Consider the following 18670-nt stretch of genomic DNA (forward strand, 5'->3'; position numbering starts at 1 on the left):
TATATTTAATGAATTACTGATAATATTCATTGTGTGATAAAGTATATCCATGGATACTATATGATCAGTATATGTTTTTGTATACACGAACATAGATGTGTTCCTATTATAACGACACATGTTTGAATAAACACTAGCAGGTTGTTTAAAAGCGAAGAGTGTCTTCTATTCATCCCAGGTCCAATTTCTTGTATAATTTGTTGATACAATATTATGTCACATTGTTCAACATATTTACTGTTAACGTACATATTAAGCGGTATTCTGATTTTTAGCGTTTTTGCGTTCTAAATATTGCACTTAATTATGACTGCGCGTTATAACATTTCTGTAAATAATTTCTTATTGAATATCTTTTAAGCGTGTCAATTCAAATTATACACTAATAAAAGTGTAAAAAAAATCTTCAATACGATTAAACTTGAGTCCGCTAAAATAAGAACTTTTACAGTATGTCAACTTAATTTCGTCCACAGATTAGTAGTTTTATCAATCACCATTTGCATCACCTTGCGACCTCCATTTTTTTAAAAAAATTATCATATGTATCCGTCATGCTAATATCAGACTTGAAGGATAGATTAAAGAGTTTAAAGTAAGATGGATCGACGGATAATTATCACCTTGTGGCAATTTTGCTTAAAATGACTTAAGGTGCTTCATTACAATTGACCTCTGCAGCATTAAGGACGGTTTTGTAAACAAGTCTGAACCAGTCAACAGATGTTGATATATGATAAATTTGTTAATAAATAGTTACCACCATACATTTAACCTTAAAGTATTATTTATAATTACTAGTTATCAATTTTAAATATTTATGACAGCAATCTAAAGAAATAATAAGATAACTAAAATATTTGCAATACTAACATTTTTAAACATACTCATCAAAATATGCAAAAATTGTACAACACAGTGAATGATACTATAAGTTTATTAGCAAAGCATTATTATGAATTAAAGCTTACATTGTACTTTTCTGTATCAGTTCAATGATTTTATTGATTGATACAGTCTGTTCAGGCCAACAGCCTTCATTAGTCTAATCGGATCAGAGTAAGATGTTGATGAAAGACTGACCCTAATAGTGATGTTTTTTTAACTGTTATTTTATTCTTGCTTGTGAGAAATTTATACATTTTCTTGTCGTTCAAAATCGATTTAAAATTAAGTACTTTAAGTACGCGTAATTGTTTTTATGGTTTTCTCATGATATATTTATAAACTGTCGGACTGGTACAGACATGGATCACTCAGGAAATCTCATGTACAGCGATAACGATATATATTTGACAAACTTTAAATTATATACATGAACAAAACAATAATTACAGAATCTTTAGTCCATATTGGAGTGTTACGATTTGACGGCTAAGGCCACTTATGTGGTACTAATTCATTTTTGCTGAGACTCGTATAAATGATTTAGTGACCTTACAATCAAGTTACACCTGGTACTCGCAAAAGACCAGTTGTAGCAAGTACCTCCACCGACCTGATTCAAAATAGGCTGATGCAGTCGGATGTAGACACGAGTGTAATTATTCTTGATTTCGATTGCGTTTCCGTGCGACTCGATGTGCATATACTGGAAACCACGAGGAAAAGGTATAGTAACATAAATCGTATTTCCTGAACATGCACCCCATTTTACCTATGCGATTGCGGACTTTTATTATATATATATATATCCGCCATAGATATAATAAAAGGAACTATAATTAGAATTACATCATTTTCTCAGATATTATGTGTGATTAACAGTACTCAACCATCACTCAAGCATTCAGGACTGTAATCAATGATGTGTTTTTTTGTTAGTTGTGGTAAAATAAGGAAGATGTTGTATCGACCCTTTTTTTCAATATTTGATCTTAGACATATGTTATACGGATACCTTTTAAAATGGCATGCATCAGCCTACACTAAATAATGCAATTTTATAAAACACATGCAGTTAATAATATTCTTCTATGTTGTGCTACAGAAAATGTTTTATAAAAAATCTAAAAATCTAACATTTCCTAACCTGACTTAACCTTAACTTGATTAATATACAAATAAGAAAAGAAAAATATATGTATCATTAGTCTAATAGCTATGATGGTTTATATAATAAATATATGAGAAGTCAGAACTGTATGAAAATGATTTTGTATAAAAAAGGAAATCCTCAATAATAACAAATGTTAATAAGGACAGCATTAAACACCGGGAAAAAAGATCAAATACAAGCATGCATTAATATATAAACAAAAAGGGTATGTCGTCATGTTTCATTGAAGATATATTTGAAGAGTTTATAAAAACCTATATCTAAAAGTAAATATTTTGTAACAAGGGAGATTCTGATTTCTGACATGCATAACAAATGTTAATAAGGACAGCATTAATCACCGGGGAAAAAAAGATGAAATACAAGCATGCATTAATATATAAACAAAAAGGGTATGTCGTCATGTTTCATTGAAGATATATTTGAAGAGTTTATAAAAACCTATATCTAAAAGTAAATATTTTGTTACAAGGGACGTTCTGATTTCTGACATGCATATTTTTCTCCCAATCACACTTCTTGAAGTTAAAAATGAAGTATATGAAAAACTAAGGAAAATGAAGAAGCTCTCATTAAATTCATGAACAAATGTTATTTACTTTCTGAGAAAAACGATTACAAATTTCGAATTTCATTCGCAAGAGGTAGTCCTGCTTGCCATTTTCCCCCCACAAATAAAGCTGAAAAAAACATAACTAAGAAACACGTCAAGAGGAGTCTGGATAAAAAAGTCCAAATTTCATAAAAAAAGCCTTTATCCCTCTCTGAGATATAATTATAACAAATGTCAGCTGTAAAATTCGCTTAATCCCATAATTGAACATGCAACACTGAAGACCAAAAGGAAACTACTTATAAAATCTGGCGAAGGAAGATAACTGCATGGAAGCCATCTGAATTTCATGATCAGTCTTATAATAACGCACGGACATTTATAGTCCAAGATCAATCTACGCATAAAAATGGCAAAAGAACCTTTCATGTACTTTTTAGGGAATAGTTGTTACAAACTGGAACTGTAAACATCAAAGAAGGCAGTCTGACAGTCAGCTAGTGTTTACGACAAGTCTACAAAAACATAAAGCAAATATGTATGTGAAATTCGCGAAAGATCTGCCAAGTACTACTAATATAACTTGAACTGTCAAAATCTAAGATAGCATTCTCGCGGGCATCATGTGTTCCCAATTTTTCTATTAATGAGACAGGTAATACTGAAGGACGAAGGTGGGCTATTTAAATCACATATTATTAACGCTAACTCGATGTCAACTGCTTTGTTTTGTAATACATCTTCTGACAAAGGTTTTCCATATTCCGATAATGAAACGGTGACAGCATGTATTACATATACAATCCAGAATATCATTAACATAAACAGTGATAATTTTTTTTAAAAAAACCACCAAAAAATCGTTATAATGAGTTATTATATCTACGATACCCGGCTAATTCAAAATCCTGTGCTCTGGTCCTATCGGCTTTATTTCTATTATCTGCATTTCAATAAATTTTATCCAGTATCACTACATGAATTATGATTTTTTTTTAAAATAGTCCATAAAAAGTTTTAACAAAATGTGCTCATTAAGACTTTAAAGCTAATTCTTACATTACAATGCATGTTTGGGTTCATAAGAGCAACATTGAACCCCACGCCAGGTAAGCAAAGAGACAAGAACAAAAAAATACAAGTATAAAATCAAGCATAAAAATATACATTTTAGCAAATTGTATAGTATATAAAAAATGATTATAAGTTTGATGGTAAAATATGCGATGTATAAGTTCACAGCTGATTAATTTACGCCTTCATCGCCGTTTGCAACAAGGATGAATTCATTGTGAGAGTCGGTATACGTTGACAGCATATCAGACATGGTTATTTCATGTTAAAGGCGAAATTAACACCGAGCGAACATGGATTTTTTTTACTGATAAAGGAAGAATATTTGACCGGGCGAAGGTTTTTCAGTGTACAGTATATGCACGTAAACCATTCATGACTGGAGAAGCTGAGTTCATATCCTCCGACATCCATATCAGTCATTCATCTCCCTGCGAAGGTTTTCCACGTTGGGAAACTCTCCTGAATAAATGAAAAATATAATAAAGTCAAATATTTCCAGTTAAAACCATTTTATGTGCTGGTAGTTAAAACTCTGCTAAAGAGAAATGCTCTTCACATATTCATTTATACACATTTGAATTAACGTCATTGTTGTAGTTATCATTGGAAATGATGTTATGTCGTATGAGACATACTTGTACGGAAGCAATTTGGGATTCTTAAGAATTTTAAACAAGAAAGCAGGAGGTATGCAACATTCACGGAGCCTTTAATAATGAGTATAGGTCATAACATAAACTAATCTTTGCCATTCCTTATATTTTTTCTTATGAAGTGATTTTTTTTAAATTTTTTTTTTGACTTAAAAAACGACTAGTGCCTTTTCATTTGTATCTCCTTTTGCATGACTAATCAGAAATTAACCTTTTGGAAAAACGCGCTAATCTTTTTCTGAAAACTAAAATGAATAATATAATTCATCAAGCGTCTTTTTGAGTTTATATACTAGAAGTTTCTTGCTTTTGATTCAAAATATATATTTGGTGAAGTACCTGTGCAAATAATATATTTACTTATTTATAATGACTAATGACTATATTTCTAAACACATAGTCGTTAATATTTCTTCATTTGTTTTAAATGCAGTGTATCTATTTCATTTATGAGTTTTGGAGGAAGTTAACAAAACATCTAATCAATTAAAATCATAATTACACAATATTGGAGACATAATTCGATAACCCCTGTGACACATTAAAGTACTGTTTGCTTATCCAATAAGCTCAAAACTGTTGCTGTATGAACTTACCAGTTCTTAGGAAAAACTGTTTGGTTGCTTCCATGATTCTACTGGGTTCATACCCACTTTCCATAATTTCAATCACGTCATTGATATCGAACGTGGTTCTTCGCCAAGGGTGAATACCAGTCACTGTTAAAATGGTCAAAAAGCACAGCAATTAAACACAAAAGCGTTAACAAAACAGTTGAACTCAAAGTCGTTAAAACATGAACAATGGAAAGATTAACATGATGGCACTAGGTAAAGCACAGGGAGTTCTGGAACAGTAAGCGGTTTCTAATTCATCGATGACATCTGCCAGGTAAATCAAAGTCGAATCCAAGTAATGTTACGTCCTAAAAGTGACAACTGGATTAGCGATAACGCAATTACAAGACACACTCATAGGATTAATCAAAATCATCGACTTTCATTTGTGTTTAATAGACTATTTTGATTGAGGATCAAAGTATTGGAGGTTCGCTCTAATCAGTCTTACATAAAAGTAAACAAGGTAAACATTCAGTTTTACTTACTGTCATGGCGTTGCTCCATGGTCAAAACTTCCTGTAACACGCAAAAACAGGTAATTGATGGAACACTTTTAATGTGGTACACTAATATACCGAGGTAAACTTTCTTCAAATCGAACATTTCCCCCACCTATATAAATGGCAAAATATAAACTGCTACGAAAATTTCAATAAAATGGAGTAGTTGCTGTTTATTCACGTATATATTTTTGGATGTTGTGCATTTGTAATTATCAATTTAGTTTTATCCAAAAACAATGTAGTAGTAAAGACCGAATGGAGGTTTGTATTAAGTAAAGAAAATTTAAATCGTGTAACAAAACAAAGAGCATATACCTGTTTAACAGCTCTCAGGACATCTTCATTTTCCCGTCGTCTTACGAAAGGACACTGTGGTGACCATCGGGTGTGGACTCTCATCGGTTCGACAGGGTCGGTCAATAAACATTCAATTCTCGGCTCAAATGGACAACAGAAACATGCCAGTCCTGTTCAATAACGACATTTAAATGTTAATTACATGGAAACAACAATACAGACTGAGAAAAATATATAAAGTGATAGGTTTTCAACGATTGTGCTTCAACGACTGTTTGTACATAGGAAACATATGGAGCAGGTTCAATATTCATAGTTTATGTTATGCTAGAAAAAATGACATTTCCAACATTCCGGCAATATCGCCCTGCCGTCCGGAGGAACGCGTATTTTTACGTTTCAAACAACATTTTACATTCTATTTTATCATTCGAGTCGTCTTTGAAGCAATCAAGAAATATGAATGAGGTTGATTATGAAAACGGTTGTTTTAACAAATAATGAGAAAAAAAGTCAGAGTGCCATCCCCTCATAATTCATAATTGTTGAGATCTCGAACATATATATTAACAAAGTCATGAGTTTAACATTATTTTTTACAAGGAATATTTTTCAAATCTTAATACGTAAGACATTTGAAAAAATCTCAATTTCATGATTCTTTAATTTTCGAAACTTCATCTGTATTCACCAGTTCTAATTTTGCACAGAAACTTTTTGACAGTAGAAATTTGAATCCAACGATACTAAAGATATTCACACCAGTGTTAATAATTCTTTCTTGTAATAATTACCTTGACCATTTTTGTAAAATCCTGCCTCAGCCAATTGGCGAAAGTTCATGTCATTGTTGAATGTCTCCATTCGTAGTTCGAGATTTGAATATCTTAGGCTAACTGTCATCTCATTTCGGTAATCCAAACACATCTTTGCATACCCTGCATCCGTTACACGAAGCCTCCCGTTCTCGTTCACACAGTTCCATTTAGAATCAAGGGTCGGTATTGTTTCTCCTACCCCTTGCGTAAGAGTAACCGGCATCCGTTCAGGAGTATCATTATCGCTGGCTTTAACACCTACATTCAATACCCTAGTCAAGCTAGACTTAACATCACTCATAGATGATGGCGTCATTGTCGTTAAGATAATTAAATCAATATGGTAGTCTTGTATACACAATATAAGTCAGTAAAAACGAGAATGGTGAAAAAAGAATATACTTATACATGAGATTGGGTTTCAGAGAAAAGGTTTTCTCATTACCCCCAGTGCTTATTCAATCATCAAGACAGTCATTTGCCAATCCGTGATCTTCATTGGCCCATATTCCGTAAAACGACGAAGAGGCTAATAAACATCTATGTTTTCCTACACTTCTGACGAGGCGAAGGTTGGGAGCGCTTCCGTATAGTTTAGTAAGACAACTTTGTATATAATCGTTTTGAATTTTTTGACTTTCACCTGAATGGTTAATCTTTATGTTTTTGGTGAAAAGTTCAAGTCGTTGACGGTTTTTGCGTTGGGAAGTTATCTTAAGCTTTCTTACCATGGTACCATGACTGAAATGAATATAATGTTAAACATAAATTATGACTAATATACTTTTCATTTTAAATCAAGAGGTTCACTGGGCCTGTAGTGTTTACCTGGTACTTGGTGTCATGAAATATAAAAGGAATAGGAACGTTAAGGGCCGCTCCCGGCGTCATCAGGGATTAATAATTAGTTATTATAATCGAAAACTGGGATAAATGAAATACGCAAATAAGAAATGTTTAATCCATACGATAACTGGTTTAGGAGATAAAACATTTGACTAAATAAAGAAGTGTATGAACCCGTGTTTTTCACAATAAAATGCATGAATATCACCTATTATGCACTGTTTAGGTTTATAATTGAAAATTGGCAATTTTGAAGCAAATTCACAAAATACTGTTCAATTTTTGAAATCCTCTGCATGCACTAACTAAATTTGAAATTTGGCATGCTTAAACCAAATTAAAGTGTGATACCAGAGGTCATTGGTAAAAAGGAACATCATATTTTGTCTATTTCTGCATAACAACGGATTTTTGTTGCTTTGATGGGACAGCTACGTATGCGCAATGAAAACTATTTGAACCAGGAAAGATATCTCCAATTCACCAATACGAGGTTTATAAAAGAAATTTTAAATATATTCAAGTTGAATTTGTTTGCTTCTTTTTTTTGAGGCAGAAAATGACACACAATACCCCAAGTCCTTTATCTAAAAAATGATATCCCTTCGTCCAAGCATGCAACGGCCCTGATATCCTTAACATAATCCTCTTTGCTTTTCAGAAACAGTCGTTTTAAGATTTTAACACATGTGACCCCAGTGACCATCAAAATGAGACAAGGTCTTTTGTTAAATGTTTTTTTTAAAAGTTGATCATCTCGATCCAACCACACCACATACAATCATGACCTTAAACGATTCTTAGTTATTCACGTGTTAAAAGGTTATAATGTTTCACCTTGAAAGTGGGTTACTGTGAAATCACTAACTTTCCTTGGGTATTTAATTTCGTTGATCTTCATCCACGAATTCATAGGTCAATAAGTTATTACAAGTTTGATATAAAGCAATTCTCAGTTTCAATTGGTACCCTAAACCCACGAATTCATGTACAGACGACATTGTGTTTTGTCGGGAAACCACGAAATTTGCACCCCACAAAAATATCTGATTTCATAGTTTGTCTTTCATATGAACAGAATTGATAGCCATTAATACCTGCATATTAATGACCATACACCATCACCCTAGACCTAATGATAATTCAGGTCGATTTATTTTACTTGAAAGAGGATTACTGTAATGTAATACATTTTGATAAACTTTGCATAAAAAACATACATATTTAACGAGTTTGGCAGAAAATCGACAATTTTTCACATGGACGTAGCAAAAGTGAAAGAAAATATAGGATTATTCTAGGTCGCGGGTGAAATATGCAAGCCGTTCAAAGACAACCGTTATTCTTCTTTACGTTACATTTTTAAAATACAAACTCAAAAATGTAACTGCAATAAAAAGTAATAAAAAGGACAAAGTATGGAAACGTATTTTATAAGTTAAAATATCATCAAAATATATTTATTTCCAAGATAATGAACTTAGAGATTACCGATTTAATTTTTCTCTAAGAAAAACAACAATAAGATGATAAAATTTGATGCGTATCATATCATTCAATGAAAATTATCATCTAATACATATATATATGTATAACTTGTGTTAGTTGATTTTTTTTAAGTGCCAACCGACTTTAAATAGAATTTCTCTTATCTTAACTATCTTATAACAAGATAAATAGTTGCGAAGAAAAGAAACTGTAGTCAGTAGTAATACATTTATACAACCTTGTTTTCTTAAGGATTTCTTTGTTGATTATAACGTAGCCTTTTGTTGTTTTGTATAGGGTTCAGCGTCCCCTCACTCAGCTGATACGTGCACTGGGATACAGCAGGCCTTTCCTTGCAGGGAAACTATTATTTGGTACCCTTGTTCGTAGAGCTGGTGTTAAATGAAACAAAACCAAGGAACGATATTAACATGCTTACATCAAACAGGTATTCATTGACGTCACCAGTTGTGTATAAAGCTGAAACGCACCGGAAGACTATCAGTCATCCAGTCTTGGTGACACACATGGGTGAATGGATTTTCTGCATTAGCCAACCATGTTAACTATGACGGGTTTATTGACATTTTCCTTTCTTTTATTTTTATATGTTTTAGAACACTTTAACGGTGAGTTACTTTATTGACACAAGTACCAGTGATGAGTCTTAAATGGACGAAATTACCACTTGATCCGGTAATATGTTTTCTGTTTGGCTTTCTGCATCAACAAAGTAAATTTGTAAGAATTTGTATTTTTATGCAATTGTAACTTGAGTACAACTATTATTTAAGGATTTCAAGACAAAAGGGAATCTTGTCTACACTAATTAGATGCATACATTTGATATTTACACTGGGTGTTTCAGAGGAAAACTATGACCTAACATTAAAAATACTCCGTCTGTTATCTGAAAGACGCTGTATTTTAGTATGGTATGTATAGAAACATTTAATTTAAACACATCATCCACGAGACAAAAGGGACATCACTATAGCGTATCATCTCATTCGACGGCTCTGAATAACTACACTTGTGATACTAGATCAATCTTTATATATGCTTCATAATAGCGTCGTAAAACAATACCATCTGGTTTCAAAAAATATATAGACACTCCATTGTGACATCAGGATATGTATATATCTCAAACAAGAGAAACACATGACACCCTGAGCATTTCAAACAAACAATTTGTTGATATCATGGTGTTATGATCTATTCATAGACTTTACCCAAGACCATTTCATAATTATGTCAATACCAAATCTCGAAAGAATATTTTGTTCACATCACAGTTTCTATAGAATGATTGACAAGAGGGTGATAAAAATAGAGAAGCTGAAATTCGACTTATGAGGTAATGCCTAAATATATAACATCACGCCATGTACGTCCACAATCATGTGATCAGATATACAAATAAACACATCAGATATTGGTTACGTATAGAGATATGTATATACAAAACATTATGACCGCAATGACTGAGACCGGAAATGACAGGACAGGAAAAAGCTCACTGCATAGACAACAAACTATCGGTCACAGGGCACTCCATTTATCTCATTATTGTGGCTTAGAATGACTTGACCCAATTAAGCTACCCAAATACAGGTTACCAAAACGACCTAACAGAAGCTGCCATGGAAATATATGGTAAATTTTGCGGTCATTTTCACTAAGGTATTCTTTTTCAGTTTTTCCCTTGGGTACACAAATCAACCCATTTTAACTGTTTTTCTTGTCAAATGTAAAATATGTCGATATAATTTAAACGTATTTTCGACATATTCATAGATTATGTCGACATCTTTAAAACAAATGTCGTCATTAATAACGCGTAGGTCGAAATTCGATGGCGGAAATATGTCACCATATTGATTAAATCATATGGTTTACTTAAAACTTGATAAAACGTGCTTATTTAAATCTTAATAATATCTTAAGAATACACAGTCACATTCATATGTGTTAATTTTGACAATTTTGTGACCTGCATGAGTCGATTTATGAAGCACATGGTAATGATCTTTTGTCAAGATTGAAATTCTTTAGTGTTTTAAACGCCGCAAGGCGAAATAGAAAATAATACAAACATAAATAACTAATCTAGTTAACCGTAATTATTTTATTGCCGTAGAAATAGCTATTCTAGATACATTGTATGTTGTACAATGTTGAGGGAGTGGGGGCAAACTGGTTGTATGTAGAACGTCATATTAAAACTTAAATTCCTGTTTGGTATAACTTGGTGATATTTTACATTATCTATTTAAGTAAAACATAATGAAGCTAACACAAAATTGAATAAATATACAATCGAAATATTAGCCGGTGTAAACATCGTGACATCAGTGGAATGTATAGTTTGCAACAATGTATCTTATGCATGAATATACACACAAGGGCAAATATCTTGGATGCAACATTGATCCCAATGCGCAAACCCTTTAGTTCTAACAGTCAGAGGTGTGACTTTTGTTGCTGATATATAAAACCTAAATTAAGGCTAATTGGCAACAATTCGATTTTTTGACTAACCTCTTATTAACTCATTCACCCTTGAAGTTTCATAATGAACTATTCCAACCTTTGAATTAGAAGAGTTCAAATGTGTCTGAAGGGGTGAATGAGTTAAACTTAACCAACCGTTGAGCAACCGGGGGCCTGAGTGCTTTTATTTTGAAAGCAAAGTGTTAATAATAAATCTTTCTCTTAGAAAAATAACTACGATTTCCTCACTTAATAAAATCATAACTTATTTGGATGTGTGTCGTGTTGATATGTGTGTCGTATGTTTATTACGACCTAACGTTTAGTTCTTTTGGTTTATGAAGAATTAACTTTATGTGTCCCATGGTCAACATTTGAGTTGTTAGAAGGTTTATCGTTGGTTACCTACGGCCATACCTTTAGTTCTTTGGTTGTGATAGTATTGTCATAAGCTACCAACGGTCATACCTGCCATTAAGAACATACCAATATATGACATATTGGGTTGCTAACTGCTATACCGTCACTTCATTACATAGCGGTTAAACACAATCAAACATTTAGTTGACGTTTGTTGCTTACTTTTACAGCGTTTGTGATAGGTTACACATGTCCACACATATCGTTGATAAGTACATATATTTAATAACATGTACATGATACAGCTGGTAACCATGTACTCATCTTTTCTAACGTATAATTATAAAACTAAGTAAACGGAAATTGTTTACACATCACAACTGTCTTTGAACTCTTCCGACACACAGGCAAACTTGTCTTTACAGAAGCCAAAAAAATGCTCTTTATAAACCGGTTGATATCATGGCGGATTATTAATATATCTAGCACTTTATTGAGGATGCTGTTGATAAAGCCAGATTAATTCACCTCACAGAGTTTCTAAAGAATGATTGGCAAGCGAGTGATAACAATATAACAGCTTAAATTCGGCTTCTGAAGTAATGTTCTAAATATATAACATCCCAGCATGTATTGTCATTCTCATGTGATCAGATATAAAAAGACACATGAAATATCAGGCATGAACGAACATGACAGGACACGAGATACCTCACTCCGTGGACAATACACTATCGGGCACTCCATTCACCCCATTACTGTGGCTGACAATGACTTGACTCAAGCTATCCATTTTACATGATAGGATAATGTCCTAACAGGAAATGTGTGCCTTGGAAATCTCAAGTAAATTACGGTTAAATGTAATAGTGACGCTCGGATATTCTATTTGCATTTTTCCATGGGTACACTTAACGAATTTTATACGACAAACATCTTGAATACAGAATGTGACATATGTGACTGTTTTAACAGAAGAGTTTGCACATCGGAGTCAATGTTACGACAAGATCTTTTTTTAAAATTTAAAACACTGAAGAGTTTTAAACAATAAAGAGTTTCAACCTCGACAAATGATCACAACACTTGCTTCATAAATCCACTCATGCAGTGCACGAAGTTATCAAAATTAACATATGAATGTGACTGTGTGTATTCTTTATATATTATAAAGATTCGAATAGGCCCGTCTTGTCACTTTTAAAGTATGTGTAAATCAATTTAAATTCCTCGAACAATGTCGACAACGGGGTGCATTGACGACAAGATTTAGCGAGGACGTGTTAATGTCGTCTCTCGTGACAGTCACATGACTTACTAGGTAGATACACATTTGTGTAAATAGCCGGTTAGTGTCTATAGACGAGAGAAGAGGTTCAAAGTTCAAGGTTCAAGAGAAACATTACCTCAAAACAACAAGCCACATAAAACAAGATCAAAAGATTATCGTTCTGTAATTTTACAGCGCTTCTCGTTTCGATTTCCCATGCCTTAGTGATAATGTTTTCCGGATCCGTTTTTTTAAAATTATTTTCTGCATTAGAACCAAAACTATGGATTTACATATAAAAAGAAATCCGATTATTCAATGTATTTGATCATAATTGATGTTTTAAATAACCATTATGTTACATTGATATGCTTTCCTACTAAACAAAGGCTCATCTTTGTTATCTTAAATAAACTGTTCTGTGTTAAACGATATATCATTGGATCTTGTATATCAATTAATGAGCTATATGTTTAAGTAAAGGAGCTATTGTGCACGATTGCATAACCTTCTCGAGATCTTATCGGATATTCTCGGCATATAATTTACTTTAGTGCTATGTAACTGAATTGCATTCATAAACATGTAAAAAGGAAGTAGACAGAAACATTAGAAAGTCAATATATAATACAAAATACAAGACAATGCAAACATACCACAGCTTCTAAACAAAATTGAATCAAAACCACAGCATGCCCTCCTAAGGACAAACATATCTCAGTGATTATTCCCAAGGACAACACATATCATAACATCGTCACACGGAGATTAAACATCACAGCGTCGCCATGCAATGAAAAAGTGTACCACAGTGTCAATGCGCAGGGAAAACCCTAACCATAACATTAACATGCAAGACCCATGTATATCACAGCGTTATCTCATGAGGACGATATAAATCACAGCGTCGACACGCAAGGACAAAATTGTTCAATGTCGGTACGAAAGGATGAAGATGAAGATCTCAACAATGATTGAGAAGACAATGTCCCCACAACAGTATCAACGGCAAAACAGGGTGATCCAGAAACTTCAGTGTTTCCTGAATTGTAAGATATAATACATATATACTTACCGATAATTGGAGAGTTCTTGCTTGCCGGGTTTTTTCTTTGGACAATGCAGAATGTCATGAAATTATCTGTAATATAATGAAATAAAATTTGTAGTACATTTTAACTTTTAATACTATCAATCTGGCTCCGGTTGTTCAAAGGTTGGTAAGAGCTTTCTACCAGTGGTAAGGGGGAAATTTCAATATAAATAAACAGAATTCCGAACATTTGATATCATGTCAGTGCTTTAGGTTTGTTAAGAAAAATATTTTTTATGTGTTTTGACGATGCAACTGTTTTGAAACCCCATAGCCAGTTTTAGGCAACAATTTGTTTCTTTCACTAGCCACAACAACAACAACAACAACAAGGTATCAACGCACCATTAACACATACAGCAGTTACCAGATGTTCGATTACATTGATTTATTGCTGTATTTGTAGGACATCATAACATACATCTACACCATTATCATTAGTCGGAGTTTAACTACAAGCCCTGAGTCATTTTCGTATCTAGGTTGATTCATTATGGTCCCCCAAAATGGTACACGAGTACGATACGTTTACTGACCGTGTTAAAAATATACATATAAAATATAATGATACATTGTTTCGGATTACTGTATTCCGTAGTCTGTGTATATATTCCAGCTGGCTCTCAAATGGCGTAGCAATACCTACCTCGTTCTGAAAACGACTGTTTATTGCTATGATGTAAACACAGCTATAATTAGATACACACTGGTTATTCCAAAACTATTTATAGTAACTGTATTTTCCTCTTGATATTTATATATATAGTAAATCACTCGTGATTTTAGATAGGTGTGTACTGAACTGTAAACATGAATGGCCAGGTTAATACGACTACGTTCATACAATTCAAAGGAAGTGTACTGAAGGTTTATATCAAATTTACTAAGTAGCCTTACAAGGTTTTAAGAGCGGCTCATAGTTAGATGAATTATTAATTAGGTCCCAGATATAAACGATTGAAAATGCATTGCTTATGTAGATGATTTTAACCTATTTTTTAATTGACACCGGGCTTCTAGTGGTTCAGACTAGCTAAAGATTATTTTTGTAAACCAGATATATTGTTATTAAATATTTAAATAATAACTGTCATGAGTATAAGCAAACATGGAAACATATGTTCCCAGCTAAAACAAAGACGATGAGTCATTACCTATACCGTTGTATAACAGCGAGTGCTATAAGTTCACGTCAATTTTTATACATTATTATTATTCATTGCAGACCAACAAAATATGTAAAAGGAAATGAAAACAAAATTAGCAAATAAAAACATTTACCTTGACAGTGGCTGTGCAGCGCTGTTTAGATCAAAGCCTATAATTTCAGTACGAGAACATCTGAGAATTATTTGTATAGCACCTTATATGTTTAGAGTTGTTTACTTCCGCTTCGTTACAAACACTAAAGCCCTTACTCTGTTATGGCATATAAGGTTAACTCGGTGTAAGTATGTAAAGCTATTGTGTACAACACGGGATAATGATATAACCACATAGAGAAATGTATGCAAATCGAGATCCCTTATCAAGGTAAGTTACCGCATAGGAAATATACTATATACAGACGGGGATTTTCAGTGCGCATATGCTATTTTTAGAGTGAGCCAAATCAAGGTCATTAAAAGTATAACGTACAGACTTGCTCATGCCCTACCTATTTTCTATTCGTGTTAAAAGATGTGTCCTAACCATGATGGCAGTTGAAGAATTTTTAAAATCCCATTTTTGATAAGTTGTAATTGAACCACAATAATTCTTGGACATAGTCCAATGTATATAATCATATATATTGTAACTACAGTGGTCAGATTAGCCAGGCGGCATTGTTTATCATCTAGGATAATCAATCATTGTTTTTATAATAGATGAATGAAGATTGACGTGGGCTAATCTAAACGACGGAACTCCTCCATTAAACATCATTAACTAGTATTCGTACTGGAAAATAGCTAGTATTGATGGTATGTCACAAATACAGGCTAATGCATTTAATATATGATTAGGCATTCAGCTTGTTTTACATACCTGGATATTATGTGGTTATTCATAGGTTAGGGGTATTGCAGGGGAATCTCTTGACCCATTAAGCATGCTCTATGCAAACCATTGTTTTAATTTTAAGACAAGTTAGACAGTTACCAGACATACTGTTAATGGCGTGTAGATATTATCGAGGTAAAATACAGTTTTATTAACATTTAAGCACAACAGAGCAAGTGATTTCAAATTATTTGTAATATACTACCCCCTTTATGATCTGATGCATTCCGGTAGCAATACTTAAAAAAAAAAGTTGATATTTGTATACTGTTTCTTATTATATGAATTTAGAAAATTATGTGTATACAAACAATCGAACACGTTATCCCTTCTTATCACAGAATGCATACGTTATTATGTTGACATTTCATACAAATGTTGTTGTTTTTCATTATGTGTACGTTTCCTTCTTACTCAGGTGTTCCCTACCTTATTATTAAGCCCTATTTTTATAGACATTTCTGTTCCTTAAAATAAATAAGGAGTCTTGGGACGATTACAGATGACAGGAATAGGGTGACATATCTATCCGTATATCCAATATCAATCAATTCTATATCACAAATTACATTCACACACACAGACGTGTAATAAGTACCTAATTATAAACTGAAGCGGACGTGAATTGAATGTATGCAATCCAACCACTTCATATCATTGCCTATTGTGTATTAAGTTTAAACAGGTCCAACTCTATATAATAAAGTTCTAAGAGTTATAAATAAATGGCAATGGAGCTTCAAAATTCTCTGATAAATATTTATCGTTTCATTCCAGTCTCTTTGTTATGATTAGAAATCATATTTCTGTAAAGTGCCAGGAAGTATCATTTTAGATTTCCCTCAACAGTCAAGTTGTTAAATATTCTAGGTTTCAATCACATATATTTAATAGATATTGACCCGGGGTTATGGTAGTTTGAATATCTGTTTTTGTAAGCACTTTTCTAAAATCCAAACACATAACTATAAATTCAATTCAATTTCCCTGAAAGGGCAGAGCTGGAGAACCAAATTATTCTGTATATTTGTATCCTTTATATTGTTTTTGAATTTGATAAAGTACAATATGGTTATTCTTATCTAAATACCGTTGATTAATTGCCGACATAATACTATACTCACCAGAATCCAGACATACCGTCTGTAATACCGTTGGTTATATCGTGAGCCGTACAGTTGAGTTACATTGTATTTATGTGCTGATATCTCTGTATTAAGACGAGAATGACGAAGCACCGTTTGCACTTACATTCTATTATTGTGTATGTAACTATACCTAGATGAAGTAATTATATTCGTCACCCAAAATGTCCAACTCAAATTGAAGTAAACAACTATCATACCTGTTATGTCATTACTAAAACTTTCCAAGTTATTTTTAACTTTTTCGTGTCGCTTTGTGACAAAACAACATCGTTCATGATCGAATTAAAGGGTTTCTTTTGTCAAAAAACTCAGCATATCTTGATGTTATAACCTTTACTATGGTCTGGTTTCTGGATTAATTAAAACTTAAAATTGATTTAAAAAGGGGAAAAGTATCATAAATACGATTTCCGGTTCTGTGTATTTGCCTTACCTGACACCTGAGCAAGTGCGGAAAATGCTTTATCATTGCATGCTTGCCTCGCCTGATCTGTTTACGTATTTTTCTGAAGGTCAAGTATATATCTTCAGCCATATGACAATAGGTCAGAGGTATGTATTTTGATGTTGTTGTAATATTTATTTACCAGGAATAAAAGAAAAATATCTAAAATAAAATGGACGTCATCATTTACCAAACAGTCCTGGAATATATTTCCATTCTGAAAATTACCTGTTCAATAACACAAAACTAAATTGTTTTACATATCAGAACATCCGGTTTATGCCGATTATTATGTAGAGCAGTTCTGTATCCATTAGTTTAAGACAACAACATTTTGCGAACACTGTTGACTGGCCACTTATTATTTCAGTAAAAAAAAAAGTCTGACACTGTTTAGTAACATCAATATAGAATACATAATTGTTTATATGCGTAAACAATTATATGGAATGCGCTTTTAACTAACATCAGCTAGTAGAGAGATTTGATTACAATTACCTCATCCATTTACTACTTTTAGTACTGAGGTTTGGCTTTATCAATAGTATATCCCCTACCTGTCGATACTTCAGTATAAATATCTTGGAAGGTCGACATCGGACGTACATCAGGACTAACGAGGTGAGTGACGTTGGAATTTTCACTCATCACAGTTAAACATCAAAAGACTATCGGACGGCTGATTATAATTCAACACACCCGTGTAAATATAGGACAGGACATCTTATTACAACTCAATGGATTAGCATTAACAGAAAATTGGACACATGATAAGTTTCTAATTTGTGACTATTTGATAATTACTCCTAAAATTGTCAGTATAAATCGACAACCGTATCTGATTACTACTCAATATGACAACATTAATAGACTACCGGACATTTGATTACTACTCAATATG

General features: G+C 32.8%; 1 protein-coding gene across 7 annotated transcripts; it reads right to left on the reverse strand.

The window, feature by feature from the left end:
* Positions 1-921: 921 nt before the first annotated feature.
* LOC110446779 lies at positions 922-17449 on the reverse strand. 7 transcript variants are annotated; one of them, XM_021492092.1, is made up of 8 exons: positions 17301-17449; positions 14116-14181; positions 9153-9306; positions 6557-7321; positions 5781-5932; positions 5448-5478; positions 4939-5064; positions 922-4148 (listed from the first exon to the last, which is right to left on the reverse strand). In XM_021492092.1, the coding sequence occupies exons 4-8, from the start codon at positions 6894-6896 to the stop codon at positions 4102-4104; spliced, it is 696 nt and encodes a 231-aa protein (XP_021347767.1). In that variant the 5' UTR covers positions 6897-7321; positions 9153-9306; positions 14116-14181; positions 17301-17449; the 3' UTR covers positions 922-4101. The 7 variants fall into 7 exon arrangements, with proteins under 7 accessions (XP_021347767.1, XP_021347766.1, XP_021347768.1 ...); XM_021492091.1 differs by lacking the exon at positions 17301-17449 and adding an exon at positions 15415-15649; XM_021492093.1 differs by lacking the exon at positions 17301-17449 and adding an exon at positions 14780-14819.
* Positions 17450-18670: the final 1221 nt, after the last annotated feature.

This window comes from Mizuhopecten yessoensis, unplaced genomic scaffold (assembly GCF_002113885.1).
Source record: "Mizuhopecten yessoensis strain PY_sf001 unplaced genomic scaffold, ASM211388v2 scaffold2995, whole genome shotgun sequence".
Taxonomy (NCBI): Eukaryota; Metazoa; Mollusca; class Bivalvia; order Pectinida; family Pectinidae; genus Mizuhopecten; species Mizuhopecten yessoensis.